At 43.6% G+C, this 17,127-nt stretch overlaps 1 protein-coding gene across 4 annotated transcripts in view; it reads left to right on the top strand.

Annotated features, from left to right (window-relative positions):
* The window catches only part of KIF20B (kinesin family member 20B), a 38,963-nt gene extending 33,951 nt beyond the window's left edge, over positions 1 to 5,012 (top strand). For all 4 annotated transcript variants that reach the window (XM_028729730.2, XM_028729731.2, XM_028729728.2 and 1 more), the window contains 4 exons: positions 47 to 130; positions 1,664 to 1,808; positions 3,144 to 3,286; positions 4,685 to 5,012. In XM_028729730.2, coding sequence (XP_028585563.2) covers positions 47 to 130; positions 1,664 to 1,808; positions 3,144 to 3,286; positions 4,685 to 4,756 — 444 coding nt within the window. In that variant the 3' untranslated portion in view covers positions 4,757 to 5,012. The remainder of the gene's footprint in view (positions 1 to 46; positions 131 to 1,663; positions 1,809 to 3,143; positions 3,287 to 4,684) is intronic.
* Positions 5,013 to 17,127: the final 12,115 nt, after the last annotated feature.

Here is a 17,127-nt window from a genome sequence, read left to right as displayed (position 1 = left end):
CTTAGAAATACTCCTTGGGTGCTGAGCATGCTGCTTTGTTTTTAAGGACTTCCTGAAGAGTGAAAATGAGAAGAATGCTCCATCCCCAGCTAGTACCTGGTCCGGTTCATTATCCAGAGAAAAGAAAAAGGTGTGTGTTTGCGTACATGTACGTATGTGTGGGAAGGATTGTATCCAATGACTTTAATGATGCAGTTGTCCACTTTAATATGAAATCACCATTTTGTCTAGCAGATGCTGCCCAATGCTTTGGGCTGTTACAGGTCATGCCCACTTTGCGTGGAGGTTCCGTTTCTGGCCCCTGCACGCATTGGTGAAGTAAGCCCATTCCACCCTCTTTCAGGTCCAAAAGGACCCACGTCAAGCCCGAGGGTGAAGGCCTTTTGGGAAATGATTTATAACGAGTTGAAAAAGGTATTTAGGTATACCTTTCATAAGAAACCAGAAGCCTTCCTCCTGGGCATTGTGGGCCAGAGAGTGCTAAAGAAAGATAGAACTTTCTTTTTATATGCAACTACAGCAGCAAGAATCCTTATAGCTAAATACTGGAAGGCACAGGAGTTACCCACACTGGAAGAATGGCATACGCAACTGATGGACTACATGGAATTGGCTGAAATGACCGGCAGAATCCGAGACCAGGGAGAAGAAGCAGTGGAAGAGGACTGGAAAAAATTTAAGGACTATTTACAAAAACATTTTAAGTTATATGAATGTTGAGAATTTGCTAAGTTTTGAGAAAAACATGCTTCAGTATTGAGATTCGGAAATGATTGAAACTAAGTTATGTTTGAGAAAAGTTTAACTTTTAGAGTAAATAATTAGACGAAAATACAAATACACATGAAACAAGGTTTTAATTTGCTGTTGATTTTTATTGTAAAGAAAGCAGGGATGGAGGATGTGGGGAAGTCCAGATGATGTTGAAAAAGGATCTGAAAAAGTGAATCTTTTTCTTTTTTGTTTCTTTACTTTGGAAAAAAAAAAAAAGCTTTTGTTGTGTTATTGTCGATGTATCAATGTTGTACTTTGACCCTGGAAAACAAAGCAATAAAAAATATTTAAAAAAAAAAAAAAACAAAAGGACCCACGTCAATTGGACGTGTGCAAAATGGTCATCACCTGCACAGTCATACCTTGGAAGTTGAACAGAATCCAGTCTGGAAGTCTGGTCGACTTCCGAAATGTTCGAAAACCAAAGCGCAGCTTTGGAAGCTCCTGCAGCCAATCGGAAGCCATGGAAGCCCTGTTGGATGTTTGACTTCCGAAAGAACATTAAAAAACTGGAACACTCCTGGTTTTTGATCATTCGGGAGCTGGAACATATGGGAGCCGAGGTACGACTGTACTCAGAACACTTGTAAAGTGTTTTGGAAATCCCATTGGGGCATACCAGCACTCCAGAAACCATTAGTGTAATCCCCCCACTGGCCTCTGGAGGGTAGTTAAGCTCTACCTTAAAATCCTGTGCAAATAACTTTTATAATAAAGGCCTCAGCTTTATTAGTTGTATTACACTGTAGCAGGATCCTGCCCCTCCCTCCAGAAGATCAGCTGCTTGCTTGCCCACAGACAGTTGGTTATATGATGGCAAAAGTCTTTCAGACTGCACTAGATCTCAAGCCTACCATCCTAAGTGTCGTGATGTTTTGTGTCCCTCCAGACTGCTCCTGACGGTTCTCCTAGAAAGGATTATCCCTTAAGAAGCAAACAACTTGCATCGGCTATAAGGTCACCTGGGAATGTCGGTGGGGCACTACAGAAAGTTGGCAATTTCTTTCAGAGTTCTACAAACCTACAGTCCAAAGGTAAACAGCAAACCAGAGATTAATTTATTTCATCTCCTAAAGGTTTTCTGTAACTCCTACTCTAAAGGAGACAGCTTATGTTGAATCACATGGGGGAAGAACTGAGTTTTCATGTCTGGAGGATCTGTCTTCCATTTCCCCTGTTTGCAGTATTTTCTGGGAGGCACACTTAGAGCTGTAATGACACTCTTGTAGTCTGATCCTCTTGCAGAGCAAGGACTTGGAGGTGGCTTCATCCCCTTTGCTGCAGCATTGTCAAACATTGGTTTGGGTGTGAGACTAGGACTGGGGAGACCTGGGTGTGAATCTCCAATCAGCGATGAAGCTTGCAGGTGACCTTAGAGCAGTGGTGTCATGGATGCAGAGGAGTGCTGGGAGGCACCAGCTGGGGAACTCCAAGGGGAAGAAGGCTCGGAGCCAGGGGCGTGGTGGTGGGACGATGATGAGCAGTCAGAGGGAGAAGAGAGAGGGGACTGAAGAGGCAAGAGAGTTTAGTGAGGAGGAAGAGGCTGTGGCAGAGAGCAGTCCAGACTCAGAGGCAGGAGATGAGGGGGGCCAGAAGACAGAGATAAGGCAGGCTGCTGAAGAATCTAGGGAAGCCCCCACTCCTGCTGACACCAGCTCCCCTCTCCTCTGGTCTCTCAGAACATGCAGAGAAATGAACGAGAGGCAAGTTGACAAAGCCTTAGGGTGCTGAGGAATGAACTGGGGGGGGGGGCGGCACTCAGTGGTGGGAAGGTGAGGACTTTCAGTCCTCGCAACTGTCTCATTGGGGCAAGACCTACTGGGAAGACCTACTAAGCCTGCACTGTTTTGGTTTCTTTGAATAAAGAGTTAACTTCACTGATGGCAGTGATTTTTATTGCTGACCGACACTTGACTCATGACAATTGCTTTCTCTCAACCTGACCTTCCTCATGGCTGTTGTCAGGTTAAAAGGGGAGAGGGGGGAAGAACCACATATCCTACCTTGAGCTCCTTGGAGGAAAGGCAGACTATACACTGTGCCCATTTTTGCTACATGCATTCCAGTTGTCTTGGTCCTAGCTTGTGAAACCGGACATCAGGAGAGTATCTTTTTGATGAAGGTTTCAGTGTGATGGCTTAGGTAAAAGAACAGCACAAGCAATAAGGTTTGCTTGCCTTATATTTACTTATTTGCATTATACTTATTTCCAATGGTTCCTATTGCATTTTTTAAAAAATTGCTACCTTTATTTGCTGTTCATTTGATATTTGGTCTGCTGCTGTGGATGCAATCCTGTGGGGAAGGGATGCACCTGTGCAGTTTTGCACATAACAGAAGGGTAAAATGTTGCGAAATGCCTCTTCCAGCCAAGAAGCTGATGGCAACGATGAAATCTCCCAGATCTACAGAGCAGGAGTCCATTAAAGAAAATGATAGCAAGCCAAAGCGAGCGAGGCGCAAGCTGTACACAATGGATATTTCTTCCCCTATGGAGTTCTCTGGACAAGTGGTAAGTGGTATCGTGAAAAAAGTTTTTTAAAGGAAGCTGCCCTTGGGGGACAACTCATCTGATAAATTAATTTATTACCTCTCCTTCAGTCCAAGATCCTGGAGTGGGGGTGTATCATAACAATTTAAACGACAACATTAAAAAATTGTTTAAAACAAATTGCAATCACAAGGGTAGAGTGGGTCCTAGACAGTTACATCTTGTGCAAAAGGCCAGGGTAAAGTTTGCGTCCTCAGCATACAGTGAAAACTACTGTTGAAGGTACCAGATGCATGAGCTCCACAGCTTAGGGGCTGCCACAGAGAATAGGGCACCTCCAAGCACCTGAGAGCGTAGAACAGCCAACAGGGCTGCCTTCGTTCATCTTAACACCTGTGACGTGCTGTAAGGAGGAAGTCTTTCAGCTAGTTGGGTCCAAGTCATTTAGGGCCAACTAATGTGAGCATATCTTGAATCAGCCCTGGAAATGAGCTGGCAGCCAACTGGACACTATTATATAGCACAGATAGACGAAAGGGATTTAGGCTGTGTTTAACCCTCTTTCCCTATGCTTCCTGCTATTGGAAGCTGTATTAAACAAATATGCTAGCTTAATCTACTGGAAGTATGGCGGAACAAACACATTTCATTTTATGCCAGAGGCTCTCTTCTCCCTCCACCAAGCCGTGATTTTACGCATATCTGCTAAGGTCTCCAAAGTAAACACACATAGAATTGTAGTAAGGACTTGCTCCCGAGGGCAAACCTCTTTCAGCTAGGGTTTCCAGGAGGGCTTCTGATTCCCATGTGGTCGACAATGGCAACAACTGAGAGGTGTCTTCCTCTCTAAATTAGCCTATTGAAACAAAGTGGATTTTGGGGCAAGGGGCAGGAGTGGATTTTGTTGTGAAAGGGTTATGAGCCCAGTTCTGATTCTGAACACGATTCCTGGGATTAGGATGTGCTCATAGGTACCCTGTTTCTTGGTGCACATCCTCTTTCCTGAGCTGCTATTTTGTACCTGTCTCTGATTGGCTTGTAGAACCCTGAGGTGTGCCAACGCCTGGTCTGAGTAGTTCATCATGAGTTCAGATTCCTTGTCAGCCCACATGGGACAGAGTGTAAGATGTTCATTTCTACATGACTTAGTCAACTAACTTCTGGGAGGGGTTCAAGAAGCTTTATCATGAGCGTGGGGGTGCAATTACTGAGACAGCAAAGCCATTTGTCCCTGAGAGTAAGCTGTCCAGGCACGCAGGGCCCTCAATCATGGAAAACACTCTGAAGTCTAGAGATTCCTGGCCACTGATCTCACACTTCTATACCGTTCCAAAAAAGTTCTTAGAAAAGTTTCACTTAGTTTGGTCCAGTAGTTATTCACTTGATCTGTTAACAGCAGTTCCTTAAATTCCCTTTCAGATCGTAATGGATCAAAAGGAAAGTGATCACGAAATCATCAAGCGACGGCTCCGGACAAAAAAAGCACATTGATTTTAGTGTGGGTTATGTGTTGTTGTGTTGGTTTTTTTTTTTTTTTTTAACAGAGAATCATGTACATAACATAATCCTCAGCAGTTGAATTTTGGAGCACAGCTCTTCTAAAGTGGAAAGTGGGTGTAGATTGGAAATAGTATAGCATCTGTACTATTAGTTATATGTACAACTTTGTGCATCCTACTAGTGTTTTGAAATTCCTGTATAGGCTTTGTTGCAGCTGGGAGGATTAAAATAATCGACATCGTTTTGATTTGTGTGTTTGTGTATGTCTTTGTTTCCATCTATTCTCTCCAGAGACAATAATCCACAGCAGTTGTTCTGATCCACAGACCCAAACAAGGGTCTGTGTGAGTGGTTTGATGCAGGGATACCAAAGTAGATTGTCAAAAATGCCGGAATGGCCAGCTCTAATGCTCTGTTAAAGAAGGGTGAAAACTTACAGCACAACCTGCAGAGCCTCACTGCCTTTACAGACATGGCATGGACACCACAGCACTGAGAGGTTGTGATGACTTTTCCACCAAGCGCTAATATGTTAACCATTGCTTATATCAAAGACAGCATACATCAGTTTGGCCAGAACCTCCACCTGACCCATGAGGGCATAAGTGGCAACTATCCAAGGCTTACTGATATCTCCTGTCTCTGGGCCCAGAGCCCAGCATCCCAGGGCCCACATAAAAGTGAGCCAATTAGCATATATCAAAGCAAGTGACTATAATCATATATGAGCTCACTCTTGTAAAAGCTACCAATTAATTGTAGGGTTATCTCGACCAGTGGCGTAGTGTGGGGGGTGCAGGGGGGGCCGGCCGCACCGGGCGCAACATCTGGGGTTAGGGCAAATCCACGGGTTAGGGGGCGCAAATTACTTGCCTTGCCCCGGGTGCTGACAACCCACGCTACGCCACTGATCTCGACTACCAAGATGGTGTTTGCAGAGCTTCCAGAACATCTTCAACACAGTGTTGAGGGCATTCTGTGAGTCTGTACTTGTACCAGGTCAAATTAGAAATTTGGCATGGGGCTGACAGTTTCAGAATCTTTGCTTTCATTGCATATTTCTTTTTAATCAACTTCATCATCATCATCATCATCATCATCATCACTTATATCTGCCTATCTGACAGGGTTGCCCCAGCCACTCTAAAATCTTCCCTACCCAGGGCTGCATTCAGATGTCTTCTAAAAGTTGTATAGTTACATATCTCCTTGGCATCTGATGGAATGGCTTTCCACAGGGCGAGTGCCACTGCTGATAAGGCCCTCTGCCTGTAACCTCACTTCTCGCAGGGAGGGAACCACCAGAAGCCCCTCAGAGCTGGATCTCAGTGTCCGGGCTGAACGATGGGGGTGGAGATGCTCCTTCAGGTATACTGGGCTGAGGCCATTTAGGGCTTTAAAGGTCAGCACCAAGACTTTGAATTGTGCTTGGAAACATACTGGGAGCCAGCAACCTGAGTTTATAGACTGGAGAGGGGAATCTTAATTTCAGGCAGTCTTTGGCATTATTTGGTCTCCCAACACTGCAGTCAACTCCTCCTCTCCAGACCACTCCTCTCTGAATTGCTCTGTACATGTGCAAGAGGAATGAGTGGCTCAGAGAGAAAACTATATTTTGATGCGGGTGCAGTTCATGTTCCACCCACAATTCGCTGCAGCCTTCAAATCTCAACAGCCCCTTCATAAGAAAAAGAGTCTCCACTCCTCTATTAAAGCTATGAAGGCTGTTTAAAACTTGCAAGCAGCGCCCACTTGGGGGTGGGAGGGTTGTGAAGCTGAGCTGTACTTCAAGTATTATTTGCTTCTGGTAGTGGCACTCGTAAGAAACTTCCACCGGAGCTCACCTTGTGTGTGTGGGATCACCTTTATGAGCTCCGAGAAGTGGCTGCCCCCACTAAGTTGCTACAAGTATATTAAGACAGCCTCTGTATTCCATATTTATCACTCCAGATATGTTGGCTTTGCCCCCCCCCCCCAATCATTTTGTTTCAATGACAGCAGAGGCAAACACTTTAAAAAACTGCCTTCTTTTCTGTGAAATAATGGAATTTAAGTGAAACTCCATTAAGAGAGAGAGCTCTTCAGCTTGGTTAGGGCTGTTTTGATGTACCCAGTTCTAAATGCATTGGTTTCGCACTGAGATAATCTCTGTTTTTAAAAGAAAAACAAATTAACAAGTGTTCTTGGGCTAAATCCGAACAGTATATATTTACTTTAATGACTGTGCTAATGCACATTTGTGCAACTGGCAGGGAGCGAAATTAAGCACTTCAAAAAGTCTCACCACATTAATTCTTCACTTCCCTCAGCCAACACAAAATGTGTGCTCTTCTTTATCATCTAGTGTCCAAGCAACATATGGAAGTATTGAGGACTGAGCCCCACATTAATTCTGTGTGGTAGCTCCGTGCGGGTCGCCTTCTGGCAATGTTTGTCCTCCCAATGTTGCAGTTTGAGTGTGAATTTGTTAGATTTGACAAAACCAACGAGCAAGAAAACCGGCCTCTTCATTGCTCCTCACCATGCTTCCAACAGGTTGTCAGCCTTAGTTCAAAAAGCTGTGTAGGTGTGTGTGTTCAGTTAATATATTTGTTCTTCTTAAACAAATTTAATATGAAATTCTAATTTTTTTAAAAAAAGGACTTTGGCAAGAAGTGGTTTAATGATGTCAAAGGATTGCAGTCAGTTGGCAGCGCACCCAGCAATGTCTTATGCTATAGAACAGGGATGGGGAACCTTTTTCACCTTGGCATGTGTTTCCTTCTGGACAGCATTCTGAGGACCACATGCCATTGGTAGGCATAGCAGTGAAAGCAAAATTTACGTTTGCATAGCTGAGCCGGCTATGTTCTACACCCCTGCCTCCTGTATCCTGCATTTAGGCAAGCAAGATGCTTTATTAGAGTTCAAGGACAGATTCACACCAGGCAAAAGTACTTGAGGGAGAAAACGGGGCCAGTAATTCTGTGTGGCCAGACGGAGAGTTCCATGGGTCACAGAGAGACCTAGAGGGCTTGCTGTTCCCATCCCCTGCTATACACACACACAGCTGGTTTCCCCCCGAGCTCAAGATATTTGAAGACGATTGAATATTACTTTATTTTATATAAGTCGCTCCATTTTAAAGTTATGTTTTAGTATGACTTTCTTCTATTGGATCTGATCATCATAAGGTGTGTGTTGTATATTTTGTTGCTATAAATAAACCACCTTGTGTATAGTAATACAGAAAGGCAGTACACAAATTAAAACTGAAATGAAATGAAAAATAGGCTTGGTAAGAAGATAGTTTATCTGGGCAAAATGCAGCGTGTTTGCTTCTACAAACAACTTGTAGCTCAAATGATGTATGTCTGTACACAAACTTGGTCAAAACTCCACACATCTAACCAGGATCCACTAGATGGCACTTCAACACTTAAAAACAAAAATCACATTTAAAGAAAATCTGATCTCAAACGACTTATTCCCCCTGAGCCACAGAAATAAAAGGGAAGTAAATAACTTTTTTAAAAAATCTAAACAAAGGCATTAAATAACAAGGCCTACAGGTCACTTTTGAGGACTAGTCTAATTTGCACAGCTTCTAGTCTTTGTTAGAATAAGGCAGGAAGTAATAAATTGCACATGGCACGGCCTAACGTGTGGCATGTCAAGCTGCTACAAATAATAGATTATTTGTTCTATAGGCGGGAAAGGTTTTTTGGCACAAAAACTTCCAACCAGTGGCTAGACGGCAGTCCTTGCCTTCCAAACTGTTTTCATTGCTTTTAAGTAATCCCTTTTGAAAAGAATTTGTTTAATAGCCATTCACTCCTATTTATTTTAATGCTGGTATTATTACTATTATTTTATTCATTTGTCACTGAAATTATGTTGCTGCACCCTTCCTCCTCAAGGTGCCCAACTCTAGAAGAGCTGCGAAAGCAAAAATATCTAACTTGGGTAGTGCTTCTTAAAACCAACCCAAGTACAAATGTATTGGCATAGTCATTTGTGCAGCATCCGTCACACAAGAAAAGGTAGAAGAAACGAACTTCATTAGTAGCTACAGAAGCCGCTTTTAGGCATCCTTGTTCAGGCTGCTTTCCAAAACTGGGTAGGCCTGCCCTCTGTTGGAGAAGTCCTGGAGTAAGAGGCAGATCATGTGAGATCAGAAGGGCTTTAGCTCATTGGTAGAACATCTGCATTACACCCCGAAGGTCCAAAATTGAAACACAGCATCTCCTGGAAACATCTCCGATGAAAATAGGGATGTCCCATTCCATAATGATAATTTTACTATTTATACCCCACACACCTTACTGGGTTACCCCAGCCACTCTGGGTGGCTTCCAACATACATAATTAAACAGTAAACATTAATAAAAGCCACTTCCCTATGCAGGATTGTCTTCAGACGGCTCAGGGGTTGCATAGCTCCATACCCTCCAACATTTCTGCAACGAAAATCGGAGCATCCTAAGGAAAAGTGGGATGTTCTGAGATCAAATCAGAAACCAGGACCTCTAAATCAGGGGCATCCCTGGAAAATAGGGACACTTGGAGGGTCAGTGTAGATATTACTGAACCAGAAGGGCCCAGTGGTCTTGATGCACATAGAGACCTATAAGCTCAGCTAGCTAGCCAGGTTAGAGGCCTTGTGTCTATTGTTTCTTTGTAGTGCCTTATCTTGTGCTAGGAGCAGCTTTACTCCCAAGGTTCTAAACACATTCCTAAGTGTCTACATTTGACAATGAGATATGCTGTGCTCAAATGTGCTAACCCTCTCAGGTAGAAAGGAATGCAAAGAGACCATGTGCAGCAGGGGTTGCTTAGTGAGGGAGTCCTTTGTTTCCTTGCCTAATGAATAGGTAATGAAGGAAAGACCATACATGGTATAATTAGTATTGTATTGTAACTTTAGATTGGAGGAAGTTTATGCATATGTGTTGCTTTCATAGACAACAGCTATGTATATTAGTGATGTATGGAAGTGAGAGCTGGACCATAAAGAAGGCTGATCGCCGAAGAATTGATGCTTTTGAATTATGGTGCTGGAGGAGACTCTTGAGAGTCCCATGGACTGCAAGAAGATCAAACACATCCATTCTTAAGGAAATCAGACCTGAGTGCTCACTGGAAGGACAGATCGTGAAGTTGAGGCTCCAGTACTTTGGCCACCTCATGAGAAGAGAAGACTCCCTGGAAAAGACCCTGATGTTGGGAAAGATGGAGGGCACAAGGAGAAGGGGACGACAGAGGATGAGATGGTTGGATAGTGTTCTCGAAGCTACAAACATGAGCCTGACCAAACTGCGGGAGGCGGTGGAAGACAGGAGTGCCTGGCGTGCTCTGGTCCATGGGGTCACGAAGAGTCGGACACGACTAAACGACTAAACAACAACATGTATATTAAGCAGGCCCCGCCCTTTTGGGCTGGCTCAGCTTTTGGAGAGTGATCCCACTGAGCCATTATTGCTAGCAATAAACACCCTTTGTTTTCTCACTGCCATGTGGAGATTTCCTTCAGCCTCAAACGTTAATTTTGCTACATTCTGACTCTGTATTAGACATCTTCTTGTGTTCCTCTGGCAAAGCTGCAGGATGTTTTCTCAAGAATTCATCTACAGTTGCAAATTTCTGCTATACTTCTTTGTGCTTTATCCTTCTGTGTACTTTGCACACATTTCCTGGTGGAAATGATTATATAAAAAATGAGGCTGAATATGGCTGCATCATTCCCTATCCACGTATACACACTTTGCTTCAAAGGGTTTTATTGGCCCACGCTTTGAAATGATTGTTACTACTGCTCTGTGGCTTTTACAATTATGCTTCCCCACCCTGCTGTGCTCTGTTGATCTGCTGCAGCCATTAATCTGGTGCTGGATTTGATTTGTGTTTTTATGTTGTCTGTTTTGAAACTCTGGATTGTATGTGCATTTAGTTGAAAGGTGGGCTATAGAAGCTGATTTTAAAAAATAATAAAAAATGCCAAGATTACAGGTTGCCCTCTATGTAACTGGGACCGTATACGGTCAGGAAAAATGCAAAGAGCAAAGAAAATGTGAGATCTGTGTGTGGCGGCAGCAGGAGGACGGACGGATGACGATATGTGTTATAGCTTTGGTTGGTTTAGCTACCAACAACAAACTCTAATTTACTGGGAACTCCAGGCCAGGACACCTTAAACTACTTGGCCCCATATCAATCTCTCCAGCTTTTCAGATTGGCCTTGTCCTAGCCAGACAAGAAATTGTGCAAGCTTGGGGTGGCTCCATGATTGGTGGTGCTCCCATCATTATGGAGTTCCCTCTTGATGGAGCTTCACCATGCTCCCTCTCTTTTGAGGCTTGTGATGGAAGATCTAGACCAGCTTTCCCCAACTTGGTGCCCATCAGGTGTTCTGGACCAAGTTCCCATCAGTCCCACCCAGAACATCACAACAACCCTGTGAGATGGACCTGAGAGAATAATTGACCTAAGCTTGCCCAGGGAACATAATCACTCTGCAAGGATTTGAACACAGGTCTTCCCACTGCAAGTCCAAAATGCTGTCTACTCCATAACACTGGTTCTCAAGAAGCATGAAGGTGGACGCCATAAGACTACTCCTTTTTGCCTTCTATCTGTCCAGAAATATTTTGAGCCAACAATAACATTTCTACAATGTGTGTGCATCATGTGTAATATGTAATTTTAATAGTTGACCTTATCTTTCAGAAAGCACTCTATCCTACTCCAATGCGCCCCCTCTGATCCATCCCCGTGGACATTATGTTCAAATCTCCTTCTGCCCTTAATCAAATATTTAGATCTCTTTAAAAATACCACACTGTCATCTTGTTAATGTTAGCTACGATAAGGAGAATGAGGATTTTGGCACAGCGCAGCACTATGTGTCACTCAAGAGGGTAACGAAATGGAAAAAGGACCTCCTTAATGGAGCTGAGATGGAAGAGGAACCGGGTGGCCAAGTGTTGAGTGTTTGCTACAGACCTGCCATTTCCTGTCATTTCCAATTCTGTTTACAGAATTCAAGCACCGAGTGGCTCTGGATGGACAGGACTGTTCTAGACAACCTAGCTTTAAAAATTGTGTGTGTGTGTGTAGCATTTAAAGATATTATCTCTGATCCATTGAAGGAAGAATGAGCAAAACAAAGAATTCCAAATATGCTGGCAAAATGCCCAGGTATGTCTGTGACACAAGGGCTTGTATATTGCAGCGATGCTAGGTGTGTACTGTGTTCCTTACTGCTTTTCAGGCAGTCGTTTGTTTCATGTGAGGAACTGTGACGGTTGATGCCCTCAGATTGGTGGAGTGAGGGTCATCTATGGGTAGGGGCGGCACATTGGTGTTTCTCTTGACCTGGACAGTTACATACTGTTGCCAGAATGTCAGACTGACTGGCACCACACATGACAGCCACATTACAGGTGCACCCCCCCCCCCCGCTTAGAGGTTATTTCCAGAAGTCTCTGTATGTTATTCAGCTCTCTTAAGTGCTCTACAAGTATAAAGATCAACTGCACAAATATTAAAATAGAAACATTCATAATAAAAAACACACACGAAAAATCCAATTAAAACTCAAAGCAACCATAATTAAAATACCGCCCCCCCAAAAAAAATCCGATTGAAACAATACAAACATTAAAACAAGAGACCCAGGTTGAGGAATTGGGGAAATGCCTGTGTGAACAGATGCGTCTTCAAAAGCCGGTGGAATGCCAATACAGATGGGCAGCGGAGTTTGGTTCATTAGGACCAATGGAGCGCTGACATGCCAATCTGAGTCTGCCCTTAGTTCAGCCCCTCCCAGTCTGCCTTCTTGCTGGAATCCTCCTTCGTCTCAGTGTTGCCTTTGTAGAACTCATCAGGGGGGAGGATGGAAGTAAAACCAGGGTGGATTGGCTCCACCTGCAATTGGCTCTAGCTCCACCTACTGTTTGTCTCAGTGGGCACATGCAAAAAAGGGGGGAGCAGGGAAGCAAGCTCTCCTCAGCTCTTCTAGCTGAAGCTAGGTGGGATTCTGTGAGGCAGGAAACAACCAAAAGCCTTCCTCTGTGTGATGTCAGTGATTGACTTTCAAGACCTCCTGAGCTCTGGGATCTAAAATATCCTGGATCCAAGCTTTTCAGGGCCTTGTCTATTAATTTGAGGATGAGGCATATACCCTCTGTGGGGACTTGCACACAGAAAAAGACTGCAGAGACATGTTTTACAACAGTAAAGGCAACGCAGATTTCAGCATGAGTAGCCTTAGTTTCAACCCTTAACTTTCAGATTTTGGAGGCAGAGCAAATTTGGGAGAGCCAAACTGAAAGCACAAAGCAGACACACACAAACTGTTTCTGACCATTAACCCAGTGTGAAAAGTTGATCTATATAAGACAACTGCCTCTTGTGTTGGTGGTGGTGAGAATTATTTTAAACATCTCTTTCTTTCACAGTAAGTGTCTCAAGTATTGATGTAAAACAGTGAGAAGAGGTTGGTGAATGATCTTACAATGTTCAGTTGCTGTAAACTCAGGGGGAAATGCCATCTTGAAATGTTTTGGTGCTCATTCTTAAGCCTGACTCACGAGCTGTGCTTTTACATTTCAAAACACTGCCTGAAGGATGTATCACTCTTTTGACTTTCGAAAATGGCTTCTTAAGAAGAAGTGGTGCCTGGATATAAAGGAACTCAACTGGCAAAGCATTTTGCGCACAAGATGTTTTTTTTACAGAAGAATGAGTTGTTACAAGTATCAGAGTTGCCATCTTTCCTATGTCTCCTGCTTCATCTGTTGTAAAACATGTCTCTGCAGTCTTTTTCTGTGTGCAAGTCCCCACAGAGAATATATGCCTCATCCTCAAATTAATATACAAGGCCCTGAAAAGCTTGGATCCAGGATATTTTAGATCCCAGAGCTCAGGAGGTCTTGAAAGTCAATCACTGATGTCACACATAGGAAGGCTGTCGGCTGTTCCTGCCTCACAGAATCCCACTTAGCTTCAGCTAGAAGGAAGGCATTTAGTGTTGCTTGTCCATACTCTTCACTAATATACGCATTTGAGGAGTATGGGGTGTTAGGGGAGGGGGTAGTACCTCTGGTGAGAGACATGTTGTGCTCCTTCTGGGGTTGTTTGTCTACCTTTGGTCTCCATCCTGCACTCAGTTCTCACCTGTGGCTCCTAGAAGCTACCAGCTAAACCAGGTGAGCATAGCTGATGGGTCCCAAACCCCGGGTGAGTTAGGAATTTCCCCTGCATGTGAAGACAGGCTCCGGCAGATTGACCAGACAAGGCAAATAGTGGGTCCAACGGTCAAGAAGGTGATTTCTGCAAGTGCTGTAGAGAGAAGTTAGGGGCAGTTGGGGCTCATCAACCTGGGAAGGTAGGCAGTCTAGGAGAAGGAAAACTCTGATCCTAACCTCTGCTGCTTTGTAGGATATATTTGGGAGGAGAAAAGGCTAACGTGTAAACCCTACACAAATCTGGCGAGGAGTCCCTCAGATGGTTGGATAGTGACTTACACACTTCCTTCCAGCAACTCCTGCAGCCAAGCTGATGCTAAAACGTATTGCTCTGCTTTCCTTTGGACAACATCAGCGAGGCCAAAAGGAGGGTCCTGTCATCTGGGCAGTCAAGGACCTCCATACACACTTCCCAGGCTTGCACCCCGGAGAGGTCACTTTGGTGCTGCAAACACAACGGTTTGATTTCACCCCTGGAGATGCACTCCATTGTCTCTCAACATATGCATTTATATGCACACTTTAGTACATGCAGAGCATACGACTCAGATAAGTGTGAATCTTGAAGGATAGTTATGTTTTAGTCCACCTCTTGTTTTGGAGATCACAGATAGGGTAAGTTCAGCTTGAAATGTGAACTGGGTTGAATTCTCCCCTGTCGCTCGGTGTGAGGCACAGGCAGAGGGGACCAAATGAAGTCACCCTGCAGTGGCAACATCTAGGAAAGGGAAGTGGATTTCTCCATTGCTAGCAAATGAAACTGAACTGATTTAAGGTTCCGGTAACAAGGTTTCTGCCGCTAGAGCTCTCTGGAGTGGGATTGTTTCTCAGTGCTGAAGGAGAGAAAATGACTAAGTGGGTGTTTGAAAGAGCAACGGCAAAACAGCTTGACAGATTTTTAAGTAAAGACAAAACTTTTGTGGTAATTGCATTTATGGGATGAATGTCCCTTGTTGTTGCAATAGTGATGCCTCACAGCAGCAATCAAGGAAGAAATGCCCTCTGCAATCAATACAGATGTTGTTTGAGACTCATTTCTCTCTTGGTAATTTCCTGAGAGCCAAGGTGTTGATTCTCTCCCCACCATTTTGATCATGCAAACATCTCTCTCTTTAACCTCTTGGTTACATTTCTACATGTGGTACTAAAATGCATCACTTGTCGTTTTCAGATCTATTTGGTTTTTTTAAAAAATGGTAAATAGCTGATGGGGGAAGCTCCTAATCAAGACTGCAACCATGCTGGGAGAAGGCTTAACCCTTTCTTTCATTATTGTGGGCCTGATGAAAAGACCCTCTCCCCACCCTCAGGGGAAGCTACAAATAACACTTGGGGGTGGGAATAGTTGCACTGTGCTGAGGGTGGGGAGAGGAGGAGAAGAGGTCTCACTCATAAATGATTGCGCAGAGTAGGAACCTGTGACCCACCAGATGGGACTCCAACTCCCATCAGCCACCCCAACCAATCATGATTGATGTTGGGAGTTGTAGTCTAGCAGTATAGGGAAGGCCACAGGTTCCCCACCCCTGATGTAAAGTTACCGCTTGGCAAAACAAACACTTGCACTCTTCTTCAGAAGCAGCAAGGCGCAAAATTTCCCCCTCCATTTTTAAAAAAATGGACACAACCCATAAAGACTGGAGTGACATTCTTAGCGCCCTCTGTTCCTGTGAATAATGGCTATAAAGCAATCATAAAATGAAAGTTCTCACTCTTTGGGGAAAGTTGGAGGTAAGGTAACCTGCAAGACTAAAAGATGAATGGAGAGAACAGAAGAGCCCACAAAGGTTACGAAATCCATAAAAAAAAATAAGCCTGCAGAAGCCCATGGCTTCAATGTGCTTTAAGCATACCTCTATTGAATCGCTGCAGTGCAGCTCAGATTGAAATGTCTTTTTATGAGTGAAAGGGAAATTGGTTCTTCAAGGATTCTTTCTGGCAGCAGATATTTTTTCCCCAGACACTGGTTAGGATCCAGACTGTATTAGCTGAACTTAGGCCCCATTGATTTTCAGTGCGAAAAGTTTATCACAACAACTACATTAATTTGCTCTTATTTCAGTGGGGACTACTTGCAACCAACTAACTACTTCCAACCCATAGCTGTGCCCAACAAAGAAAGTTGAATAGGAAACACCACCTTTTAAAGAAGAAGCATTTCCTGGTAAAGATGTTGGAGGTTAGTTGGGCTGCTTGTGAGCAATATCCTCTTGTGCATTTCTGATCAGATGTAAAAAGAAATATGAGTTGCACAAGTTGCCCTGTTGATTCTTGCCAATTGCCCCCTGCTTCCAGCGTTCCTGTCCATGGAGAGACATCTCCTTAGCAAATGTGATTCATCGACTGCTCTGCCAGGGTCCTTGCCAGCATTTCTGCTTTTGTCTCATTAGTCCTCCCTTGCCCATAGCTCAGTCTCATAACTAAGAATCACAGCACTGTGAGGGATCCCTCAGATGGCCAATCCCCTGATTGACAACAACATAAAGTTACAATCTGCAGCCTATTAGGCATTGTTGAAACAGTTTATTTACAGTATAACTATTACATGTGGCCACCCTGTTCTGGCATGTTTTGACATTAATCTACCAAATCCATATGGAAATTTGCATTTTTAATATGCATTTTTTAAAGCTCTATCCTCTATCTATATCTATCTATATCTATCTATCTATCTATCTATCTATCTATCTATCTATCTATCATCTATCTATCTATCTATCTATCTATCTATCTATCTATCTATCATCTATCTATCACCATCCATTTTATGGGAAGTATAAAAGCTTATACTTAGGGGATAGCTTAAGTTCCACTCTGTGCCTTAGTCTGTGCAGATCTGGTAAGTTCATATAAAAACCCACCTATGGAAGCAAAATAGGGATCATTGTTGTTTAGTATGTGGTGGGGAAGTTAGACTAAAAGTTCTCTACCACATTCTAAACAACAGCGATCCCTATTTTTCTACCATATGATGACGATCAGTGCTCCCCCCCCCTAGAAAAACGTGCTGGTACTCACCATGAAGTTGTTACAGTGCACACTTTTAAACACTTTTTAACAATGAAAAAGAGGTAGCAGTACTGCGTACACTTGAGCACCCCCTGAAAAAGAGCACTGATGATGAGGATGCTCTTC

The sequence above is a fragment of the Podarcis muralis genome, chromosome 6, assembly GCF_964188315.1.
Source record: "Podarcis muralis chromosome 6, rPodMur119.hap1.1, whole genome shotgun sequence".
NCBI lineage: Eukaryota > Metazoa > Chordata > Lepidosauria > Squamata > Lacertidae > Podarcis > Podarcis muralis.
This window is presented reverse-complemented; position numbering and strand designations above follow the sequence as displayed.